The sequence below is a fragment of the Galeopterus variegatus genome, unplaced genomic scaffold (assembly GCF_000696425.1).
Source record: "Galeopterus variegatus unplaced genomic scaffold, G_variegatus-3.0.2 Scaffold7910, whole genome shotgun sequence".
NCBI classification, from domain to species: Eukaryota; Metazoa; Chordata; class Mammalia; order Dermoptera; family Cynocephalidae; genus Galeopterus; species Galeopterus variegatus.
Genome location: NW_007734021.1, coordinates 56,447 through 82,738, shown reverse-complemented (window position 1 = coordinate 82,738; position 26,292 = coordinate 56,447). Strand labels below are relative to the sequence as shown.

The window sequence follows — 26,292 nt, the reverse complement described above, 5'->3', positions numbered from 1 at the left end:
GATGGGAAAATATCTATTGCATTTGACCATTAGGAATTGGTGACCTTACCGGCGCATTATGAATGCTGTGAGCAGAGCAGTATTTCAGTGTGTTGGAAAATAAATGAGAAGTGATAAAATGAAGACTGCAAGTGTGGACTATCAAAGACTCCTGTAATCCTTTTTCTAGTATTTTGCATAGTCTCTGATTATTTCATTTTGAAGCATTTGTAGTTGAAGTTGAAGATGTTAAATACAAATCATTTATAGCTCATTGCACAATTGACAGAAACATGCTATTTTTATATAAATGTAATAATTTATGTAGCTCTAAATACATAAAGTTTTTGAACACTTAAAGCACAGCTAAATGAAAATTGCTAATACAAATGCTAATTTTCTTTAATTTTCTTTTTTCAAGTCTTGGCTGCTTATGATTCAGCAGACAGAACAACTTAGTAGGATAATGAAGACACATGCAGAGGACCTAAACTCTGGACCTTTGCACAGGCTCACCATGATGATCAAGGACAAGCAGCAGGTGAAGAAGAGTTATATAGGCGTTCATCAGCAGATAGAGGCAGAGATGATCAAGGTTCGTCTTTCCATATTGGAACTCTTTAATTTGTTTTTTAAACTCACTGAAATATTTTATCTTGTTTGACTTTAAAAATTGTTTATTCATCATTTTCTGACAAGAAATAGATTTGATGTCTCTAAGTAATATTTTATTGAATATAAAACATTGATTATAAGATAGATTGTTATTTTATGTACTCCTAAGAAAGAAGAAAAATGCTGCCAATTAAACTATGACATGATGCTTTCTTATCTCTTAGAGTTTTTATTTTTTATTTCCTGAAATAGTTCTTATAGTCTTCTTAAAAAAATAAATTGTGTCATGTAACACTATTCATAAATAAAAAAGGAAATGTAGGCAAAATAATTTAGTTAAGGTATTCCTAAATTTTCTTCACATTTGGAGTCTGTCTCTTCTGGATACCTTTTTAAAACTGTTTTATTATGGAAATTTTTAAGTGTATGGAAGAAAAAAAATAGTAAAATGAACTCTCGGCTACCCATCACCCACGTAGTCACTATTTTTTTTTTTCTAATAGTTCCACCTACTTTTTCTTCTACACTGGATTATTTTAAAGAAAATCTCAGATATCTTTTTATTTATAAATATTTTAGTATGTATTGCTAAAATAAGGATTCTTTTAAAAAATATAACTACATCTTGTCATTAATCCACCTAAATAACAACGTTCCACCTACTTTTTCTTCTACACTGGATTATTTTAAAGAAAATCTCAGATATCTTTTTATCCATAAATATTTTAGTATGTATTGCTAAAATAAGGATTCTTTTAAAAAATATAACTACATCTTGTCATTAATCCACCTAAATAACAATAATTACTTAATGTTATTAGACATCCTATCCTATGTTCAAATGATTGTTTAAATGTTTTTTACAGTTGGTTTGTTTGAATCAGGATCCAAACATGGACAATATATACCATTTGAATGATAATTCTCTTTTAATCTGTAGGTTCCCCTTCCTGCCCCCTTTTAAAATATGCAATTTATTTTGGAAGAAACTGAATTATTGAATTATTCAATTCTATAGAACTGAATTTCCTCCTTTTGGAATTTTGCTGTTAGCATCTTATGATGTGATCTCATATATTCCTTTAGCCTTCATTTTTCCGGCAAACTGCAAGTTAGATGTAGAGGCTTGATAAGACTCTGGCTGTTTATTTTGGGCAAGAAAACGTCATAGTGGTGGTTTAGACTTCCTGGTGTTTCATATCAGGAGGCATGTAATATCTACTTGTTTATCTTTTTGTGATGTTGAACTTGGCTAATAGGTTCCAGTGTTTTCAACCTGATCAATCTATTAAAAAAGTTTCCCATCAGTGTAAGAAACTATTGATTAATGTTCATTGCTTAGACCCATTATTTTATTGGGATTTATACAATGGCAGTGTTTCACTTCTTTCATTTTCTAGTGCATTTACTATCTGGAATTTTTTGAAAACGTAGACTTTTTCCTATATCAACTATTTGGTTACCCTAAGGTATAGTTCATATAGGAAACATCAGATAAATGCTTGCTTTTACCAATTAATTCGAATAATGAATTGGTTCTTTAGCAACTTCAAAAGTTAACCAATGAGCTTTTTCATGAAAGGAGAATGATTTGAACTCATTTATATTTATATCATTTTTTTTTTACACAAGGGTGGTTTATTGACTCCACAGTTCAGTCATATTTGAATTGAGTTTGTCATTGACTAGCGCATGACTCACACAGACTTCTTAACAGATTTTCTAGAATCATGTTTCTTTTTTTTAATTTAAGGAAATTTGTTTATTTTTTAATTGAAATGTATTGATTGTACATACTTATGGAGTACAGAGATATTTGAATACATGTATACAATGTGTGATGATCAAATCAGTGTATTAGAAAATTCATCAACACACAAATTTATCCTTTCTTTGTGATGAGAACATTTGAGCTCTTCTTGCCTAGCCATTTGAGAACATATAGTAAATTACTGTTAATTATAGATGCTTAGCACTACTGTATACCATTAGAACTTATTTTTCCTATCTAGCTGTAATTTTGTGTCTGTTAATCAACCTCTCACTATCCCCTTCGCCCCTTCTTTTCTCAGCCTCTAGAAACCACAGTTCTACTCTCTACTTCTATAAATTCAACTTATTTTTAATTTTTTAGCTCTCACATATTAGTAAAAACATGCGGTATTTATCTTTCTTTGCCTGACTTATTTCACTTAACATAATGTCTTCCAGGCTCATCCATGTTGCTGCAAATAATAGGATTTCATTCTTTTTCATGGCTGCATAGTATTCCATTGTGTGTATATAACACATTTTCTTTATCCATTCATCTGTTGACAGATATCTAGGTTGATTCAATATCTTGGCTATTATGGATAGAGCTTCAGTAAACATGGGGATGCAGATATCTCTTTGGTGTGCTAATTTTCTTTTCTTTGGATCAATACCCTGCAGTGGGATTGCTGCATCATATGTTAGTTCTATTTTTAGTTTTTTGAGGAATCTCCATACAGGTTTCTATAATGGCTGTACAAATTTACATTCCCACCAATAATGTATAAGAGTTTCCCTTTCTCTGCATCCTTACTAGCATTTGTTATTTTTTATCTAGTTCTAATTGAGGTGAGGTGATATCTCATTGTGGTTTTGATTTGCATTTCACTGATGATTAGAGATATCAGCATTTTTTCATGTAACTGTTGGCCATTTGTATGTCTTCTTTTGAAAAATATCATTTGCCCATTTTTTAATAAGATATTGTTTTTGCTCTTGAGTTTAAGTTCCTTGTATATTCAGGATATTAATCCTTTGTCAGATGAATAGTTTGCAAGTATTTTCTCCCATTCTGGTAGTTGCCTCTTCACTCTGTTGTTTCTTTTCCTGTGCAGAAGCTTTTAGTTTGATGTAATTCCACTTTTCTATTATTGCTTTGTTTTCTTCTAGGAGTTTTATAGTTTCAGGTCTTACATTTAAGTCTTTTATCCATTTTGAGTAGATTTTGGTATGTGGTAACTGATAGGAGTCTAGTTTCTTTCTTTGGCATATGGATATCCAGTTGTCCCATTTATTGAAGAGGCTGTCCTTTCCCCAATGCATGTTCTTGGCACCTTTGTCAAAGACCAGTTGGCTGTAAATATGTGGATTTATTTCTATGTTCTGTATTCTGTTCCATTGATCCAATGCCTGTTTTTATGCTAGTAGCATACTGTTTTGATTACTATAGCTTTGTAGTATATTTTGGAGTCAGGTAGTGTAATGCTTCTAGCTTTGTGCTTTTTGCTCAGGATTGCTTTGGCTATTCAGGGTCTTTCGTGGTTTCATATGAATTTTAGGATTGCTTTTTCTATTTCTGTGAGGAATGTCATTGGTATTTAGATAGGGATTGCACTGAATCTATAGAATGCTTTGGGAAGTATGGTCCTTTTGACAATATTCTTCCAATCCACGAGCATGTAATGTCTTTCCACTTTTTTGTGTCCTTCTTAATTTTTTTCATTGTAAAGTTGTCTTGTTTTGTAATTTTCATTGTAGAGATTTTTTTACCTCCTTTGTTAAATTTATTCCTAGATATTTTATTTTTTCAGTTGCTATTGTAAATGGGCTTACTTTCTTGATTTCTTTTTCTGCTTATTCATTGTTGGTATATAGAAACACTATTGATTTTTGCATATTGATTTTATATCCTGAAACTTTACTGAGTTTGTTTATCAGCTCTAAGAATTTTTTGGTTGTGACTTTAGGTTTTTCTCTATGTAGGATCATGTCATCCACAAACAGGGACAATTTGACTTCATCTTTTCCAAGTTGGATGCCCTTTCTTTCTTTCTCTTGTCTAATTGCTCTGACTAGAACTTCCAATGCTTTGTTAAAGAAGAGTGATGAGAGTGGGCATCCTTGTCTTGCTCCTATTCTTAGATTAAAAGCTTTCACCTTTTCCCTGCGTGGGGAAAACATGGTATATCACGTTTATTGATTTGCATATGTCGAACCATACTTGCATCGCTGCGATAAATTCCACTTGATTATGGTGGATCTTTTTGATGTGATATGGAGTTTGGTTTGCTAGTATTTGGTTGAGAATTTTTGCACCTATGTTCATCAGAAATTCTTGCTTATAGTTTTCTCATTTATATTTATATCATTGTTGTTGCTATTTTTGTTTATTCACACAATGTTGTTCTTTGTGCCATCAAAACATTGATAATACAAAATTTCTTTTTGGGGGCTCTGGCATTTTCTTCTATGTTGCTGATTCCTCTTTTGCAAGTTGTTGATGCTGTTGCTTTCTTAGTCTTCTCAGAAGGTATATTTGCAGATGTGCAGATGACATTGGGGACTCATGTTTTCTCCTCACATCATATTTAAATGGCTTTGTGACTTCAGAGTTAAGGAGTTGCAATTGTTTAGTTATTCCATAGAAATAATAACCAAATTCATGTGTGCATGCAGTGACCACTGTCAAGACTGTTGCCTGTCTGACAGTGATTGTTCCTGTATATGAAATGCATCCTCTTTTCAGAGTTGTTAAAATGTGAAAAAAAAATGCATATTAGAACTGGTGAAATATAATTCAAAATTACTTTATATAATTAAAATAAACATTTTAATTCATTTTTTTAATTACAGAAAATATTTCTGTACATAGCAAATTAATTAGTTGGTGTTTAAATTTTAGATGATGACAGCATTATCCTTGATTTGTTATTTTTAAGAAGTTAGTATCTGTGTTTATATGCTATTGAGTTTCATTGATTTTTAAACTAGTTTTTAGTTTATTGTCTATAATTTACATTAAAGAGCAACTCTGACCTATAACCAGTAAAATACACCTCAGTTTATGCTTTGGAATTTAACTTCTTAACCAATTTAAATTTAAACATTTAAAATAGTTTGCATTTTCTTTCTTTGACAGGTTACAAAGACAGAATTGGAGAAATTAAAATCCAGCTATAGGCAATTAATAAAAGAAATGAATTATGCCAAAGAGAAATATAAAGAAGCTTTAGCTAAAGGTATGGCAAAATTATGAAAAATGTTTACTTTAGTGATTTTTATTCTTACCATTTGAAAGTTATCTTTATAAGCAGTGGAAGGACTCCATTTAAAGCAGTTCACTATATAAAAACATCAGAATAAACCAAAAGAGACTAATTGTCAAACCGTGTAGCCTTACTAATTTTTTGTTGTTTTAAATGATTCAAAGTATTTTTGAAATAGTTTATACTAAATGAACTTATGTAGCATTTGTAATATAATGTTTAAAATTTTCTCTCTAACATCTGATTTACCTATTTAATTACAAAGTACTAAATAAGAAAAATTGGGTTGTATTTGTTTAGAAGCCTTTTAAAATCTTTTTATTTGTGGTGTTCAAAAGCCATTAAAACCACAAGATTATTTTTATAGCATTATGTTGTCTTCGTAGCCTAAATTTATGTTTATATTGTCCTAAAATTTCCCTAGGAAGTCTTAGAATTAAATGGGAAGAGAAGCATTTTTATGATTTTTTTTTTCCTTTTTGTCTTTTTTTACTGACCGGCAACGGGATCGCAACCCTTGGTGTTGCGCCCGCACCGCGCTCAGCCAGTGAGCGGGAACCGGTCTCCACGTGGGATCCGAACCCTCGGCAGGAGCGCCGCCACGCTCCCAAGCAGCGCACTCTCCAGTGTGCCACTGGGCCGGCCCTGCATTTTTATGTTTTAAACAGAGACTTATGCCATAGTTTCTTATTAGCCATTTATGTAATTTTGTGTCTAATATTTTTTAAATGTTAGATTTCAGTAGAGAATAAGCCTAGATTATGAACAGAGGCTTCTTTGGCTGTTGTTATAATTGGGCAATATTTTCCTTATGTTTAAATGTGATTAAACAGTGTTCATATTTAGATTTTCTTTAAATTATGGAAGTTGGTTCTTAAATTTACCATTCTATTGTATTAATACATTTTCTCTTTGTCTTTTGTTAGTTATATATTCTCTTGTAATTTTGGGGGATTAAAGCAAGTGAACAACTCCTCCATTTGTTTGTGTTGTGCACAATGAAAATACTGCTGTTGTTATTCCCAGTAATTAGAAGTGATACTGATTCAGATGCATTTCTCCCTTCCTCTCTTTCTTCCTCACTTTCTCTCTCCTTTTCCCCTCCTCCTGTTTCCTCAGCGTTCTTCCCCCCAGCATTCTTCCTCTCCCTGTCCCTCCGCCTCTCTCCCTCTTCCTCATCGGTGTTGCGCCCGTACCGGGGACCGGCAACGGGATCGCAACCCTCGGTGTTGCGCCCGCACCGCGCTCAGCCAGTGAGCGGGAACCGGTCTCCACGTGGGATCCGAACCCTCGGCAGGAGCGCCGCCACGCTCCCAAGCAGCGCACTCTCCAGTGTGCCACTGGGCCGGCCCTGCATTTTTATGTTTTAAACAGAGACTTATGCCATAGTTTCTTATTAGCCATTTATGTAATTTTGTGTCTAATATTTTTTAAATGTTAGATTTCAGTAGAGAATAAGCCTAGATTATGAACAGAGGCTTCTTTGGCTGTTGTTATAATTGGGCAATATTTTCCTTATGTTTAAATGTGATTAAACAGTGTTCATATTTAGATTTTCTTTAAATTATGGAAGTTGGTTCTTAAATTTACCATTCTATTGTATTAATACATTTTCTCTTTGTCTTTTGTTAGTTATATATTCTCTTGTAATTTTGGGGGATTAAAGCAAGTGAACAACTCCTCCATTTGTTTGTGTTGTGCACAATGAAAATACTGCTGTTGTTATTCCCAGTAATTAGAAGTGATACTGATTCAGATGCATTTCTCCCTTCCTCTCTTTCTTCCTCACTTTCTCTCTCCTTTTCCCCTCCTCCTGTTTCCTCAGCGTTCTTCCCCCCAGCATTCTTCCTCTCCCTGTCCCTCCGCCTCTCTCCCTCTTCCTCATCTTCTCCCCAATATGTACTTGGTCTCCCTCTTTTCTTGCCATCCCACACTCCCCCACCCCCCATTTACTTTATGTTTCTGCTTTTTGTAGTGTGGCTATTCCTTTTTTAAGGAAGATGAATCCGTGTTCACAGTTGTCTTATTTTTACTTATTTTACTTTTTTCATGTAACTGAACCAATATTTTGAGATTATGGTCTCTTTATTAATGTAAACATATCTTATAAAATGCTTTTGTAATTAAATTATTTTAGTGAAGAAAAGAAAAAAAGGCTTAGTGAGAAGATCATAGGCTTTGGAGTCAGTCTTGGATTTAAGTTCCAACATCATATGATTATATCATAGATTTTCAAACTTCATATGTGTAATAATTATTCCTTTGTTATTTTTAAGACTGCTTTAGATAATCAAGAAGTATTTAATGAGTACTTGCTGTGTTTAGGTTTTGAGATTCAAAACAATATTTCCTTGGCATTCAAGGAACTTACAGTCTAGTTGGCATTCTAACTTGAGAACTCCAAGTCTCACCCTCTTTCAAAATTTAGCTTTTTATACAAGAGATCCATTGCCAAACTCTCAAGAGTAGTTTAGAAGTAGTTTTGTCTTTAAGCATTACTTCTTAATCTGTCAAAATGGTTAATTTTATAAAGTCGGTTACTTCATACCTGGATAGCATTCTCAAGTTAGTTAAAATATATTATAAATATTCATATCTAACTTCACCCAGAGTAAGTGGTGACTTAATCCAACTGTATTGTAATTCAACTCTGCTATGTATGTATTTCACACTAGGTTTGTATCTGTTGGAGTATGATTAGTAAGAAAAAGAAATACATAATTACTCTTAAGTCTTTGATATCTACTTTTAATGATATAGTTTATTTTTTTTAAAAAAATGAAACTTAATTCTAATCTCATAATAAAGTTTATATAATTTTTTATACTTATATTATAAAAAATTATTCATAGATAATAACTGTTCTTTATTGCTTTTGATCTAGATGCAATACCATTTAGTGTTGTATTAATAATAGGAAGGCAAGGAGAAAATGTGAAGAACTTTTAATTGATTTTAAGAAGTGAATCATTTAACTGAATCTCCTTTGTTAACGTACACGAGTTTGTGTGCATTCGTCTTATTAAAGGTATTAGTGATAGTATTTTCCTATTTTCAAGAATTTGAATTCTCCCATTAAATCCTACAGAATATATACTTATTTTTTAATTAAGTGCTTATGCATCTATTTTACATGAGACTTATGTAAATCTTTCTTTTATAATCAAGAGTATGTTTATATTCATATTGAAATTAAAACTATAAAATTTGTATTTTTGAAACTTCGTTTCTGTCTTCAGACTGCTTCTTTGTTTATGGAAGCAGAAGTCCTTTATTAGTGAAGTTATTTACTCTGTATAAGGATGATGAACTGTGATGGCAAATTTTTCCAACATTTATAGACTTTATGTGAGAACCTTAGTTGAGTGAGGTGGGCCAGACCAGGGCACTTCTGCTATGGGCTCTAGAGACTGCTAGGAGCTGAGAGTAGATGTCTAGATATGGGTCTGGCATCCAGAGTCATTACTTTAGACATGGGGGGCCAGACCAGGGCACTTCTGCTATGGGCTCTAGAGACTGCTAGGAGCTGAGAGTAGATGTCTAGATATGGGTCTGGCATCCAGAGTCATTACTTTAGACATGGGAGGTCTTGGAAAAGCTTTTTAAAACTCTGGTCTCACATAGAGCATCCAGCTGGAGAAGACAAGGACTTGGGAAGACAAAGCCCAGAAATAATTCCTATAGTAAGGGATAAATTCTGGATTTGATCAAGAACTGGGTTTGGACTTACGAGGTCTTGGAAAAGCTTTTTAAAACTCTGGTCTCACATAGAGCATCCAGCTGGAGAAGACAGGACTTGGGAAGACAAAGCCCAGAAATAATTCCTATAGTAAGGGATAAATTCTGGATTTGATCAAGAACTGGGTTTGGACTTACGGGCTCAGTTCCTACAACTGTGGGTTCAGCAGCAATAGTAGTAGACCAGTAGGTTAATGCTGAAATCCCAAACTCCTGACCCCTGCTGTATAGATTACACTAAATATTTAAAATTTTGAATGTTAAAATTTATATCCAAAGGAACACTGGCTTTTATTCAGTATAATATAAAGTATAACACTCATTTGCAATATGAATATAGCATCATTTTAATTACTATTTTTTTGTAATAGACCTTAAACTTAAACTTGCTTTGCTGTGTGCTGTGTTGAGGGAGCAAATATAAATAGTATTTAGTCTTAAATTGACTTGGACTAATTTGGACATTAGTCTGCGGATTATTATTTATAATGTATGCTGAGAAAAACCAAAATAATTTTAACTTACTGAGCTGAAAATAATTTATAGGCATTTCTTCCTTTTTCCCCCTATACTATCAACAAATATTTACTTTAGATACAGAGACCCTTTGATACAAAGAAGTACACAAGGTGGTAAATAGATCCTCCCTATCGCTGTCACCATCCCTATCAAACACATACACACCCACAGTTGTTCATGGCCAATGTCAGTGCTCTTTCTCTTGTAGACAGAAAGTCACTTCTGGCAGGTTTAATAAAAATGCAAATGCCTCTTAATTTACCTTCAGAATGAGTAAGAAAAGGTGACCAAGAAGAAAAAGAACCATAGGTGAATGATTGTGGCTCCCACAAATCAGGTGAAGAAAATGGTTCTGAGTGAGCTAAAAATGAAAAGAATCCTGGGCAAATGTGAAGTTAAAAGTTAAAAGGGACTGAATTAACCCAGGATGAAAGAGAAGAATCAAGAAGTTAGGCTAGGCAAATGCCTGAAAACTAGCCAGGAAGACTGCTCTGAGTGAGGAAAAGGGAATAGAAAGTATCTCTAAACACCAGCTAGGAAAAAGAAAAAGTAACTCAGAAGGCAGAAAGTAGCCACTAAGGGAACTCTCTCCTCCCCTTTCTCCACCCCAGGTTCTAAAGGAGTTAATCTAATTTTTTTCAGGAGTGACTTTAATTTATGCAGATTGAGAAAGTGTCACCTCCACCAGCCCCACCAAACATCCCATCATTTTATTTTAATTTTTTCCCAACCTTTTTCTTTTGTTTTAAAAATTTAAATAGCCATAGAAGTTAGAAGAACGGTACAATGAATACTCATGCTAGCCACCTAGTTTCAACAGCTGTTAACACTTTATCAGATTGGCAGGTTCTCTCTGAATCATTTGAGTATAGGTTTCAGGCATCACACTCTTGATCCCTAAATGCTTCAACATGCATATCCTAAGAATAAAGACATTTCTTCTAAAAAGCCATAATGCAATTATCATATCTAAGAAAATTCATAATAGTTTCCTACTATAGTCTAATATCCACTCCATATTCCAGTCTCCCTAGTTGTCCCCCAAATGTCTCTTATAGCCTTATAGTTGTTTTTTTTTTTTTTCCTTTTCTGTTCTTCATCATCTTCTTTGGTGGTGGTGTTTTGAACCAGGATATGATCAAAGTGAACATACTACATTCGATTGTTTTGTCTCTTTAGGCTTTTAATCTTTTCATCTAGAACAGTTTCCCCACTCTTTATTCATGATGTTGATTTTTTTTTCATGAGTCCAGGACATTTTTCTTGTAAAACTTTCCATATTCTGGATTTGTTTGATTGCTTCCCCATACTGCTGTTTGACTGGTTGCTAGTCTATCCCCTGTATTTCCTGTAAATTGGATAGGTCTAGAGGCTTGATTAGATTCAAGTTAAACATTGTTGGCAAGAACACTTCGTAGGGAATATTGTGTACTTTATGTTGCCTCCTATTAGGGTTTTTCTCACTGTTATTGCTCAGTAAAATTTGATCACTTAATGTGATGACTTCCAGATCTCTCCGTTATAAAGGTACCTTTACCCCCATGCAGTTAGTAAGTAACTCTGGGGAGATCTATTGGCATGCCCTATTGGAAAAGGTATGAATAACCTATCCCTCATCAACCATCCATCCAGTGGTTTGGCATCCATTGATGATCCTTGCCAATAACAATTGCATTAACAGCCCATCAATTGTAAAATGCCTGAAGGATGACTGGGAAGAAGAGAAGAGGGTCGAGGTAAGAAATATAGAACAAGGTAAATAGGGAATAGAAATCTGGAAATAAAGGAAAATAATTCCAAAAGCTTTGCAGAGGCTCTTTTCTATTTACTACATTCAACTGTTTCCAGAGTCATGAGTCCTTTAAGGAAACACTGGCCTGAAGCAATGAGCAAAGAGAGAGCCTCTTTCTCAGGGCTGTCACTTTAGTAGGAAGTGAGTGTATTTCAGTTAGAGGTGTTTCTTGATAGCAGCATAGAATAAGTACTTGAATGTAAAAAACACAAACTTTCCTGTTGTATATTTAATTGTGAATACTTTTAATTGGTTAAACACATTGATAGGTTTAGTCATAAAACTTTGTGAATCTGCACTAAGTAGTGTCAAAGAAAATAACATTTTCTTTACTTTTTTTGTACATATTAGAAAATCAAAAAAATAATACTCTGAAGTTTAAACTCTTAGGAGACATTTCAGAGATTTTCTGGGGTTTTCCTCGTAAATATGGGGAATTTAGGGACTGTTTGTCATGATGTGCTTTAACAAATCCCTTTGACTGTCGTCAGTGCTGTCCATAGGAAACAAATCAGGCGTTTTCTAAAATGGGTTTTAGTCTGTTAATTAATTTTAAAAATCACAAACCAGTGAATGTTTGTGCCAGGAGTAACAAAGTAGTATCTAAGATGTTGAACTTGAGCCTGTTTTATATCATCAGGTGAGAGCTGGAGCCAGGTGGGAGATCTTTCTGAACCAATTGGTAGCAAAAGACTCATCCTTCCTTTCTCATTTTCTTATGTCTTACCAGTGAAGAGGTGATGGATGGTTGTGCGAATAAATCACATAGGTACCTGGGATTTGTGAGTAATAGCATTTTAGAATATACCCATATTGGGCCGGCCCAGTGGCGCACTGGATAGTGCGCCGCTTGGGAAGCGCGGTGGCGCTCCCATCCGAGGGTTCGGATCCCATATGCAGACCGGTTCCCGCTCACTGGCTGAGCGAGGCGCGGGAGCAGCACCGAGGGTTGCGATCCTGTTGCCGGTCCCCGGTCCGGTACGGGGTTTTAAAAAAAAAAAAAAAAAAAAAAAAAAAAAAAAAAAAAAAAAAAAAAAAAAAAAAAGAATATACCCATATCAATGTTGTTTGTACGTTGATTTGAAAATCAACTGTTAAAATTATGAGATAATCTGAGAAATTTGTATCCAGACAGGATATTTGATAATATTAAGGAAATCTTGTTATATTCTAAGTTTGGTAATGAAAATTGTGGTTATTTTCTTAAGGACCTCTATATTTTTGAGGTAAATACAGAAATATTCACAGCTGAAATGATGTAATATCTGAGATTTGCTTCAGAATAATTCAGGGGATGGGGAGTAAGTAGATGACAGAATAGATGAAACTTGATTGGTCATGAGTTGATGATTGTTTAAGACAATTGATAAGTACATGGAGGTTTATTGAAAAATTCTTTTTATATATGAATTCTTTTCATAAAAATTTAAAAAAAGATGTCATCATAAGAGAAGAAAGCAAGAAGATTCTCATCAGGGCACCTATTTTAGTATAATCAAGTTACTCTGAATCTATTTTTTATCATTTTATATTTACATACTAATTAATTTATTAATTCAATCACTTATTTAATAAGAATTTCTCTTGTTTGGTAAATACCAGTGGTATAAAAATGAAAAAGATGTGGACCCTACCTTTTTTAAGCAGTTGAAAGTTGAAATTTTTATAAAAGGAAGTTTTTACCCAATCTTTTAAAAATTTCAAGACCACAGAAAAGTTGAAATGACAGCATAATGAACACCTGCAGCTTTTTACCCAGATTCATAAATTGCCAAAATTTTGTTACTTTTGAATTTTCGCTCTTTCTCTGTTTCTGCCTCTGTCTCTCTCTCTACGTATACATATATGTATGAATGTGTCGGGTCCGCCGCCGGCCGACCCAAATGGCCCTAGCCTCGTTCCTTTTGGTGGGCGAGCGAATGGCCCGGGATTCCTCTTTCCCTCCTGTCCCCATTGGAAGGAGATGGGGGAAGAGAGCCGTGAAGAGAGGTGAGCACACCGCCGGCCCCAACCAGCCCACTCAGACGCGGCAGGGGTTCTGTTGAGGCAGTTCCGTTTATTTTCACACAAGGCTTGCTTTTATAGGCAGATAGGGAGGGGAGGTTTTAACATTCAGCTTAAATGTCAAGGGCATGTATCCTGTCTCAATGCCTAGCTTTACATGATCCTATCAACTTAAAGGTCAAAGGCATGCATCCTGTCTCAATGCCTTTCACAAGCGCAGAAGCACGTATTTGGCCAATAAGGGCTTAGGCAAGGTTCCCACAGACACCCCCACCCTCCTGGCGCCGTCTTAGGCTGCCTCATTAATACACCCTTGTGGGCCCATAATGGCACCGCTTGTAATGTCACTTAAGGTGGCGTTAGTTTTTTTTTTTTTTTTTTTGTCTTTTTTCGTGACCGGTAAGGGGATCGCAACCTTTAGTGTGGTGTTGTCCGCACCATGCTCAGCCAGCGAGTGCACCGGCCAGTCCTATACAGGATCCGAACCCGCGGCGGGAGCGTCGCTGCGCTCCCAGCAGCTCACTCTCCTGAGTGCGCCATGGGGCCGGCCCAGGGTGGCGTTAGTTTTTAAAGGCCCGACATGAATGTATATGTGTATTAGTGTTCTCTGGAGAGATACAATCAATAAGATACATTATCAGTACATGAGAGGGGATCTGTTAGGGGAATTGTCTCACACAGTTTTGAAGAGGAGTCCCACAATAGGCCGTCTGCAAACTGGATGCCATCAGTGTGGCTCAGTCCAAGTCCAAAGGCCTCAGAACCAGGGAAGCTGCTCGTGTCCTTGTTGTAAGTCCTGGGTGCCAGCAGTGTGGCTCAGTCTGAGTCCAAAGGCCTTAGAACTAGGGAAGCTTCTGGTGCCATTGGTGTTAAGTCCTGGAACCCAAAAGCTGAAGTCTCGAGCTCTGAGCTCTGATGTCCATGAACAGGAGAGCAGAATGTATCCGAGCTTCAGCAGAATAGAGCAAAAGATTTGCCTTTTTTCTCTGTTTTTTTTCTCTAGGACTCCAGTGGATTGGATGGTTCCCACCCATATTGGGGGTGGATCTTTCCCAACCAGTCCACTCAGGCTTACATGCTAATCTCTTCTGGAAACACCCTTATGGACACACCTGAAAAGATGGCTTTACCAGGTTTCTCAGTATTCGTTAATCTAATCAAGTTAACACCTAACACCTAGAATTAATTATCACAACATGTATAGTTTTCTTTTTCTGAACCACTTGAAAGTAAATTGTAAACAGTTTTGCGCCATTACAAATGAAATGGTTATGAACATTATGCATAAGTCTTTGTATGGATATTTGCTTTTGTTTCTCTTAAACCTAGAAGTCAAATGGCTGGATCATTTATTACTCTGTGTAAAGCTTTTGATGAACCCACCAAAATTTTCTCCAGAGTGGTTTTACCATTTTGCATTCTGTTCATTAGTATATGAGCATTCCAATTCCTCCTTCTTGCCAATACTTGGTATGGACAATCTTTAATTTTAGCTATTATATCTCATTGTGATTTTTACTTTGCATTTTTCTAGTGACTGATGATGTTGAACATCTTTTCATGTGCTTGATGCTATCCAAATCTTCTTTGGTGAAGTGTCTGTTCAAATCTGTTGCCCATTTTAAGATTGGCTTGTTTGTTTTTTCATTACTGATTTTTGAGAGTTCTTTATATTCTATGCATTCAAGTTGTAAATATTTTCTCCTAGTCTGGGTGTTGTATTTTTTTTTAATGCTGACTTAAGTACAAATGTTTTTTATTTTGAAGAAGTCTAATTCTTTTTTTTTTTTCTTGTATGGATTGTATTTTGGTGTTGGATTTAAGAAATCTTTGCCTACATCAGGGTCACTAAGATTTTCTCCTATGTTTTTCTTCTAAAGCTTTTATGGTCTTAGCTCTTACATTTAGGTTTGTGATCTATTTTGACTTAATTTTTGTATGATATGAAGTAAAGTTGTAAATTGATCTTTGTGCATGTGGATATTCAGTTGTCCCAGTGCCATTTGTTGAAATGACTGTCCTTTGCCTACTATATTGCTTTGGCATCTTTTTCAAAAATCAGTTGACCATATATGTGTATGTTTATTTCTGGATTCTCTGTTCCACTGACCTATTTGTCTCTCTGTATGTCAGTAACACATAATTTGATTACTATATGTTTTAGTCCATTTAGGCTGCTATAAGAAAATATGATAAACTGGTGGCTTATAAACAATAGAAATGTAGACCTCACAGTTCTGGAGGCTGAGAAATTCCACATCAAGGCACCAGTGGATTCAGGGTTTGGTGATGACCTGTTTCCTGGTTCATAGATGGTGCCTTCTTTCTGTGTTTTCACATGTTGGAAGGGGCAAATGAGCTCCCTTGGCTTGGTTTGTAAGGGCACTGATCCCATTCATGAGGGCTCCACCCTCATGATCTAATCACCTTCCTAAGTGCCCCACCTTCTACTACCATCACCTTGGGAATTTTAATATATGAATCTTGGGGTGGGGGAAGGGAGGACACAGACATTTAGACCATAGCCCTATATGGCATTATAATTCTTAAAATCAGATAGCCTTCGCTCTTCAACTTTGTTGTTATTTGAAGTTGTTTTGGATATTCTAGGTCTTTTGCACATTCATATATGTTTTTAGATCTGTTGTGAATATCTGGAAAATAGCCTGCTGGGGTTTAGAATAGGGATTGTGTTGAACCTATAGATCAAATAGGGGAGAATTGACTTCTTTATAATACTGAGTCTTCTCATCTTGTGAATGTGGAATGTTTCTCCATTTATTTATATTTTATTTAGTTTCTATCAGCAATGTTTTGTAGTTTTCAGTGTGCTGGTCTTGTATTTCTTTTGTTAAAGTTCTTTCTAATTATTTTGTTATTTTTGGTACTATCATGAATGGTATTGTTACTTAATTTTATTTTTGGATTGTTGATTGCTGACATACAGAAATGCAATTTATTTTTGAATATTGATCTTTTATCCTGTGAACTTGCTGAACTTATTTATTAATTCTAGTAGTTTTTTAGAAAGTGAATTCCTTAATATTTTGTGACTATAGGATCATATTGTCTATGAATAAAAACAGTTTTACTTTTTCCTTTCCAACCTAGATGTCTTTTTTTCCCCCTATTTTTTCTTCCTCTTGCCTAAGTGCTCTGGCTAAAACTTCCAGTATAATGTTGAATAGTAATGATGAATGCAAACAACCTTGCCTTGCCTTGTTCCTGAACTTAGGGGAAAAGCATTTAGTCTTTCACCATTAAGTATGAAGTTAGCTGTAATTTCTCAAAGGTTTTTTTTTGTTGTTTGTTTTTTTAACATCATTTTGAAGAAGTTTCTATTTCTGCATTAGAATGGATGTTGGATTTTGTCAAATTCTTTTACTGTATTTATTGAGATGTACTTTTTTCTTTTTTTAGTTTATTAAATGGTGAATTATTTTGATTTTCACATGTTACAAATATAACACCAACTTTGCATTTCTAAGATAAATTCTCCTTTGGTCATTATGTATTAATTACTTTTTAGATTGTTGGATATGGTTTGCTAAGTTTTTGTTTATAATTTTTTGTGTATGTCTATGTTTCTTGTAATATCTTTGTCTCATTTTCATATAAACATAATGCTAGCCTCAGAATGATTACCTTCTCTTCAATTTTCTAGAAAGATTTGTGTTGAGTTGGTATTTTTTTCTTTCTTAAATATGGATGGAATTTACTTGTGAAACCATCTGAGTCTGCTTGTGATTATTTTTTCTTTTTTTGTAATGTTCTTCAACTAGAAATTCAATTTCTTTAACTAAAATAGGGCTATTTAGTTTATCTTTCTTTTTATTTAGGTTTGGTAGTTGTGTCTTAAAGAATTTATTTGTTGATATTAAGTTGCTCATAATATTCCTTTAATCACCTTTTTATGTTTATAGAATGTGTAGTAACATTTCCTTTCTCATTCTTGATATTGGTACTTTGTATCCTCTCTCTTTTTTTCACAGTCATTCTGGCTAGAGGTTTATCAGTTTTATTAATCTTTTGAAAGACCAGTTTTTGGCTTCATTGAGTGTTTTTCTATTTTTCTGCTTTCTATTTCATTGATTTATTCTCTGATCTTCACTATTTCCTTTCTTCTGCTTCCTTTAAGCTTAGTTTGTACTTTTTCTGTTTTCTTAGTGTGATAGCTGAGGTCACTGATTTTAGAACCATCTTCTTTTCTAATACAAGTATTTAGCACTATAAATTTCCATAAGTACTTTAACAATTTTAGTATTTTCTTTTCCATAAAGTATTTTAGCAGTGTGTCCCACAAATTTTATATGTTGTGTTTTCATTTTTATTCAGTTCAAGATATTTTCTTCTTTTTTTTTTTTTGTCTTTTCCATGTCCGGCAACGGATCGCAACCCTCAGTGTTGCCCCCGTACCGGACCGGGGACCGGCAACGGGATTGCAACCCTCGGTGTTGCTCCCGCGCCTCGCTCAGCCAGTGAGCGGGAACCGGTCTGTATGTGGGATCCGAACCCTCGGGCGGGAGCGCCGCCACGCTTCCCAAGCGGCCCACTATCCAGTGCGCCACCGGGCCGGCCCGATATTTTCTAATTTCCTTTTTGATTTTTTTCTTTGACATAGGTTGTTTAAAAGTATGTTGTTTAGTTTCCTAATGTCTTGGCATTTTTCTAGAGATGTTCCTAATTTTAATTTTAAAATGAATTCTATTGTGGTCTGAGAATATTCTTTTTATGACTTTATTCCTTTTACAATTATGTATACTTTTTTATGGCCCATAATATGGTTTATCTCAGTAAATGTTTCATGTGCACTCAATAAGAATGTATTCTGCTGCTGCTTTTTTGAGTGATCTGTATTGTCACCTTGGTCCAGTTGATTAATAGTATTATTCAGATTTTTTATGGTCTTACTGATCTTTTGTCTACTTTATTAATTATTGAGAGAGGGATAATGAAATCTCTGGATTTGTCTATTCTTGTCATTCTATCAGTTTTTGCTTCGCATATTTTGAAATTCTGTTATTGTGTGTATAAGCATTCATGATTATTACATTCTCTTAATGACTCGGTCCCCTTGTCATTATGAAATGACCTCTATTATCTCTAGTAATAATATTCTTTGCTCTGATATCTATTATATTTGATATTAATATAGCCACTTCAGCTTTCTTTTGTTAATGTTTACATGGTATATACTTTTTTATAATTTTATTTTAATCTGTTTAAGTCTTTATTTTTGAAATGCATATCTTATAAGCAGCATATAGTTAGGTCTTGCTCTTGTATCTTGGTAATCTCCACCTTTTAATTGGTGATATTTAAACTATATTTAGTGTGATTTTTGAAAATGTTAGGTTTAAATCTGTCATCTTGCACGTTTTGCTGCTGGCTGGTAAGGAGATCCAAGCCCTTGACCTTGGTGTTATCAGCATGATACTTTCCAAAGTGAGTTAACAGTCCAGCCCTGTCATCTTGCAGTTTGTTTTCTCTTTACTTTATCTGTTCTTCATTCCTCTTTTCTTTTATTCTACCTTCTTTTGGATTAATTGAAAATTTTTCTGAAGTTTCTAAAATCTCTTTTGTTGATTTATTAGCTGTAATGTTTTGTTTTATTTTATCTTTAATTTATGATTGTATATTTTTAAGTGATATTATGTCATTTTGAGTATAGTGTGGGAACCTTATAGTTCTATCTCCCCCCTTCTAGTTTTTATATTCTTGTTATATATTTTACTTTTTAAAAAAGTATTGTTTTAATCGTCAATATACAATGTGGTTGATTATTGTGGCCCATTACCGAAACCTCCCTCCCTCCCAACAATCTCATATCTGTTTGCTTGTAGTATCAACTTCAAGGAATTGTAATTGTTGTGTCTTCCTCCCTCCCCCCCAGTTTATTTGTGTATTTATTTATTTATTTATTTTTAGCTCCCACAAGTAAGTGAGAACATGTGATATTTCTCTTTCTGTGCCTGACTCGTTTCACTTAATATAATTCTCTCTAGGTCCATCTGTGTTGTTGCAGATGGCAGTATTTCATGTTTTTTTTTATAGCAGAATAGTATTCCATTGTGTAGATGTACCACTTTTTCCATATCCACTTATCTGATGATGGACATTTGGGCTGGTTCCAAACTTTGCTATTGTAAATAGTGCTGCAATGAACATTGGAGAACAGGTATACCTTCGACTTGATGATTTCCATGCCTCTGGGTATATTCCACAGAGTGGAATATACAGTGGGATCCACACACATACAGCCATCTGATCTTCAACAAAGGCACCAAGCCTATACACTGGGGAAGAGACTGCCTCTTCAGCAAGTGGTGCTGGGATAACTGGATATCCATATGCAGGAGAATGAAACTAGACCCATACCTCTCACCATATTTTACTTTTGTGTGTGATAAACTCCATACTACATTGTAAATATTTTTGTTTTTGTCTAGTCAATTATCTTCAGTAATAAGCAAAATATCTCATATATATCCATGTAGTTATTATCTTTTTTAGCATTTCTATTTCTTTGTCTACATTTCTATTTCTATTTGGTGTCATTTTACTTTTGCCTGCATGGCTAATTTAACATTTCCTGTAATGTAGGTCTACAAGTAATGAATTCTTTCAGCTCTCGTATGTGTGAAAAAGTCTTTATTTTTATTAATTTTTGAAATATATACTTTTTGGGTATAGAATTCTATTTTGACAGGTCTTTTTCCACCTTCATGTTTTTAAAGATGTTGCTTCAGTGCCTCATCAAGGAGACATCTGCTGTAATCCTTATCTTTGTTGCTCTGCATGTTTTATTTTCCTTTGGCAGCTTTTAAGATTGATTTTTAAGCAATTTGATCATCTTTTGCCTGCTATAGTTTTTTAAAAAATTTTTATTTCTTATGTTTGTGTTTTTTGAGCTTGCATCTGAGAGTTTATAGTTTTCATCAAATTTGGAAAAGTTTTGGCCATTATTTCTTTACATATTTTCTGACTCCTTTCTCTTTCCCCTCTCCTTCAGAGACTCTAGTTACACATATACAAGGCTGCCTGTAGTTGTCTTACAACCTATTGATGCTCTGTTCATTTTTTTCCCGTCTTTTTTTTTCTTCTCTATTTCCTTTTGGTTAGTTTCTATGGCTACGTGTTCAAGTTTACTAATCTTTTCTTCTGCAATGTTTAATTTACCTTTAATCCTATCTAGTGTATTTTTGGTCTCAGGCAGTATAGGTTTTGCTTCCATAAGGATGATTTAGGTTTTTTCTTATATCTTCCATGTTTCTACTAAACTTTTCAAACATATGGAATATCATTGTAATAACTGTTTTAATGTCGTTGGCAGCTAATTCTAACATCTGTGTCAGCTACTTTCAATTGATTCATTTATCTCCTCATTTTGTGTAGATTTTCCTGCTTCTTTACGTGCCTGATAACTTTCAATGAGATGCCAGACTTTGTGCAGACTGGGTTTCATTAACATTTTTAAAGCCGTAAGATTTCTAGTGAAAGGAAAAAATGTAGAACATTGTCTTGTAGAACATTTGTCTCTCCACAAAAGGGAGAAGAATCATAAACTTTTGTGTATGAAAATATTAATGTTTAAAAATCATGTAGTAGTGCCGTTTTTGAGTTATTGTTTTGCCTTAAAATTTATAATTCCCTCCTTTTTTCTGTATGATATCTATAAAAAACTTTTTCACGTGTGTGTTTTGTTTTGTATAATAATCTGAGAATTCCAATTGAGATGTTTCTGATTTTTTTTTTTGTATAAGTTCAGTAATTCTAGTCTTTGTGTATTATACATAGGTAATTTTTTATAGTGTATTATTTTTCAAGAGATTCTAGAAGTTTAGGTTCACCAATGTACTTTCAATTATTTTTTGTGTTTGTCTTTTGATCTCATGTGAAATAAGTAAAAATTTTCATATGAAAGTTGAATGAAAATGATTTATCTATCTTTTTAAGTTGGGATACTATTTGTTTTTCTATTAGAAAATGTTAAACTTTCAAGGTTTATTTTTATTCTATTTTCTTCTCAAGGTATTTCTTAAGAAAATTGCTACAAAGAATATCTGTGTACTCTGCTTATTGCAGTTATTTTCTGTTTAGGGCAGATCATATGAAACTAATATTGGTTTTACTACGTTGTTATTTGTTGTATTAAAAAAATTGAAATGGTGACTTATAATGCTAGGTATTTTCTCTGGAAAATTCTTATAGACACAAATTTTTAAGTATTTTATGGAGGAAAAAAGAAATAAAATTGGTTAAAGCAAGTCTGGCTGACTTCAATGTTCATGGCTTTGTTAGTTTTATTTCTTCCTATGAACAACATGAATTAAATCAAACTTTATTAGTGATAATGAAAGACAAAAGCACATCAAACTAAGTTTTAGATTCTTAGTGGACTTCATCTTCTTTCCTCATTTGTTCAGAGAGTTGTGTGAGTTTATTCATTTCTAGATATTTTGGGCTTACTATTTCTGCCACTTGTTCATGTTGTAGAAAATATACATCACCTTCTACCTAAATGCAGGCCCTTGTGCATATGCCATGTAGCACTTTTTTCCAAAGTGAAAAAAGTTTTTTAAGAGTAAATGTAATGAATGCTAATTTTGAAAAGATTTAAGCAATACCATATTGGACCATATGGTATTGAATTAAGTGAATTTAAATATGATTTTGCTTTGAAGTTTTATAGTTTACTTGAAGATATACTGAAGTGTCAGAAAAGATGTTCAAAATTACTGTCTCCTAGTTATGTATTCTGATGCAGTTTACCTTAATTGATTCTGTGTGGCTAGAATTATGCTAGGGTTTTATATTTACCAAGCCTCAAAATACCCACAACCGTATTTGTGGAGCCTTCTCTTACATGATTAGAAGTCTGAATGCTTCTGCCTTGTCACATATCATAATCAGGAAAAAGAAGTAAAATAAGATGAGCTACTCTGTGTTACACATGCCCATGACAATCAGTCTAGAGAAGCTTGAAAGGAGCTTTCCTTACTCCCTTTTATAATGTGAGTGGGAAAACAAACTCTCTTTCTAATTATTCTTTCTTTATGAGAATCAAAAAAGAGTGCTAGAGGATTGGCTAACTCTCTGATGATTTACAAGCCCTCACTTAACCTAAGCAGAGTAAGAGCGTACCTACGGCTAGAACTGTGGGGAGTAGCTGCAAGTCTTATTCAAAAGTAAATTTTTCTGCATTTGGGAAGTGGATTTTCTTAAATTGCCTCTTCAGGCATTATGAATAGTTCTGTGATATTTTATAGCCAGTTAAAATTGATTAGATCCTTTAAGTTTTCTCTTTAGAATACTTTAATTATAAAACCAGTTTCAAATGAGTCCAGCCTTGAGACAGATGGTTAAATTTATGATTAAATAAATCCAAATTAAAAAAAAATGAATATGCCTTTTTAAAAGCTCTTTTAGTTGATTTCCACAATTTGAGTTTACTGAGAATGGCAACTGGCCTTCTTATTCAATTATCTGTGTATCTTGGATAAATTTAAACATCAGAATCATGTATCAGTGATGTATCGAGGTCCTCTAGAACATACTCTGGAATTCAAATTTATCTCTCAGTTGAACATATGGAAAAAAATGCATTTTAGATACAATAGTTGCTAACGACCAAAATAGAGTTCAAGCTATGGGTGCTGATCATTAGTTCTGTTAATATAACCTGAAAGTGAGAGGTTTTCTCTCTCTCGCTTTTTTTTTTAATATCAGCAGCTAACTTAATCTATGGCATGGATACTTTTCCCTTTGTGGAGCTTAATATGATAGGAACTTTATAAGACTGTTTAGAGTAATGACTCTCTCAGTTATTAATCTAATTTGCATTGGGTTAAAGCTGTGCAGAAATTGGGATGACAGTTATAATATTCTCATTAAATGTAAAATATTATGTGGGATGGAATATGCTACATGATTTATTTATATTCTTTAACCTAACTTCCGAAAAATAAAGTAAAAGCACAATAATTTGATTTGTCCCTACTTTGCTTAGTTTTGTTGAATAAACAAAGCTAAATTTCACACACAAAGAGATTAAGAGAAGTTATATTCTTTTGCTGATTTTCCTCACACATTTTATAGGTGAGATTTTTAGCAACATTAGTTTTGTATTTCATTACTAGAAAGATGATATAAGCATCAGAAAGTAATATTGGTAATATAAACAACATGATTAAAATAGCAGAAGGCAAAATTGTAATCTGTGACTTTTAATTTTTTAAAAAATTTGTTTAAATTTTGTTTTTCAAATAAGAACTATGTTAATTCATTCCATTAAGAACTATTATTGAGTTCTTGCTATATGCTGGGCACTGTTCTTCGAACTAGGAAATGTTGGAATTAAGAAAACATAACAAAACCCTGCTTCTATGAGGCTTACATTTTAGAGCAGAAGATAGCTAATTGATAAAATAAATAGGGCTGGCTGGTTAGCTCACTTGGGAGAGTGTGGTGCTGATAACACCAAGGTCAAGGGTTCTGAACCCTGTACTGGCCTGCTGCCAAAAAAATAAAAATAAATAAAAATAAAATAAATAAGTGAAATGTAGTATATTAGATGGTGGTAAGTATGATGGAGAAAGATGAAACAAGGTCAGTGGATAGGGTACTGAGAGAATGATCAGGCAATGCTTTGTGGAGAAAGAAACATTAAGTGAAGTGTGAAGGAAGAGAGAGTGTGAATCAGGTTATTATCTGGGGCAAAGAGTACTTCAGGTAGAGGGAATAGCCAAAGCTAGGTCATTGAGATCATATCATGTCTGGCACATTTGAAGCACAGCTCAGATGCCTGTGTGGCTGGAACTGAGTTGATTGGCAGGGAGAGGTGTGGAGGTATGAGATAAAGTCAGAGAGGAAGAAGATGGTGGGTGGCAAGGGGGGCACAAATTATATAAGATCTTGGTAGTTCTTTTGAAGCATTTTGGCTTTTACTGTGAGTAAGGTGGGAAGCCAGAGGAGGGTTTTGACCAGAGGAGTGACTTGAAGTAACTTACATTTTAACAGTGTAATTCTGGTAGCCTTGTTGAGAATAGTCTGAGAAGGGGAAGAAGGATGGAAATAAGGAGACCGGTTACTTCCAGCCTGTTGCAATAATCCAGGCAAGGGGTCATGCTGGCTTGGACCTGGGTAGTTTCAGGAGAAGTGGTCAAAATCTGGATATACAAATGATTCTTGTTACTCATGGTAGTTCCATGAAGTCACTGTAAACATTGAATTAGCAAGTACTGAGTTATTGCTCCTAGGGGATAGAAAGAGGTTTGGTTCCTGCAAGCAAGTTCAAAACATTTTTGACAACTTATCAATAGATAATTTTTTTATGTGTGTTCCCATTTAAAAACATTTTATTTAATATACATTGTTGATTGATGTTGAATTCACAAGCAACAGTGCTATAACTCATAAATAAAAGAAGCTTACCTAACACATGTGTTTTTTCCATAAGACACAGCATAGCCTTCTTGAGTGTAAGACACTAGACTGCACTTTAACCCTGTGCTCCGCTTCATTTTAAGTAGTGAAATTACCGGTAAGAAGCATAGAGACATGAAAAATGTGGTACTAAGTAGACTGCAAAAGGACAGTTGTTCACAGTATGAAAGCTGGAACAAAAAGGCAGATCATAACCTTGTTCAAACTCAGCTGAGAACATGTGCCTCTACTCAAATTTTTCGCTTCTCTCTGCATGGCATGCCCATAATTGGCCTTGAAAATAATCCACATATTGATTTTGGGGTTACAAATAAATTTTAGGCAGTAGGCGAATTCAGAAATACAGAGTCCACAACAATCGGGATTGAATCTGTTCTGAAAGTAGACCCTAAGGATTTGCTGATGAATTGGATGTAGTGTGTGAGAAAAAGAAATTAAGGCTGATTCCAAGATTTTTGGTCTGAGCAACTGGAAGAGTGGCATTGGTATTAACTGAGATGGGAAAAAATGTGGGAGGAGCAATTTTGTAGGGGAAGATCAGGAGCTTGGTTTTGAATTCCTATCAGATGCTTAAGTGGAGATGTCAAGTTTGTAGTTTGATCTGTAGTTCTGCAGTTCCAGGGAGAAGTCTGAAGTAGAACTATAAATCTGAATATTGTTGCTGTTTAAAGCCACGAGACTTAATGACATACCAGTGGTATGAAAGAAGATAGAAAGGATTTTTGCATCTATATTCATCAAGGATATAGGCCTGTAGTTTTCTTTTTTGGTTATATCTTTACCTGGTTTTGGAATCAGGATGATGTTTGCTTCATAGAATGAGTTTGGGAGATTTGCGTCTGATTCAATCTTTTGGAATAGTTTGTAAAGAATCGGTGTCAATTCCTCTTTGAATGTTTGGTAAAATTCTGCTGTGAATCCATCTGGTCCTGGGCTTTTCTTTGTTGGGAGCCTTCTGATAACAGCTTCAATCTCCTTTATTATAATTGGTCTGTTCAAAATTTTCTATGTCTTCATGGTTCAGTTTTGGGAGCTTGTGTGTGTCCAAAAATGTATCTATTTCCTCTAGATTTTCAAATTTGTTGGCGTATAATTCTTGTTTATAGTAGTCTCGAATGATTTCTTGTATTTCAGATGAATCAGTTGTAATATCACCTTTTTTATTTCTAATTTTTGTTATTA

At 34.2% G+C, this 26,292-nt stretch overlaps 1 protein-coding gene across 1 annotated transcript in view; it reads left to right on the top strand.

Annotated features, from left to right (window-relative positions):
- LOC103607974 (tyrosine-protein kinase Fer-like) overlaps nucleotides 1–26,292 on the top strand; it is a gene marked incomplete at its 3' end in the record, with an annotated part of 74,263 nt that overhangs the window by 12,609 nt on the left and 35,362 nt on the right. The window contains exons 2-3 of the mRNA XM_008592419.1: nucleotides 401–574; nucleotides 5,486–5,585. Of these exons, the coding sequence (XP_008590641.1) occupies nucleotides 401–574; nucleotides 5,486–5,585 (274 nt within the window). The remainder of the gene's footprint in view (nucleotides 1–400; nucleotides 575–5,485; nucleotides 5,586–26,292) is intronic.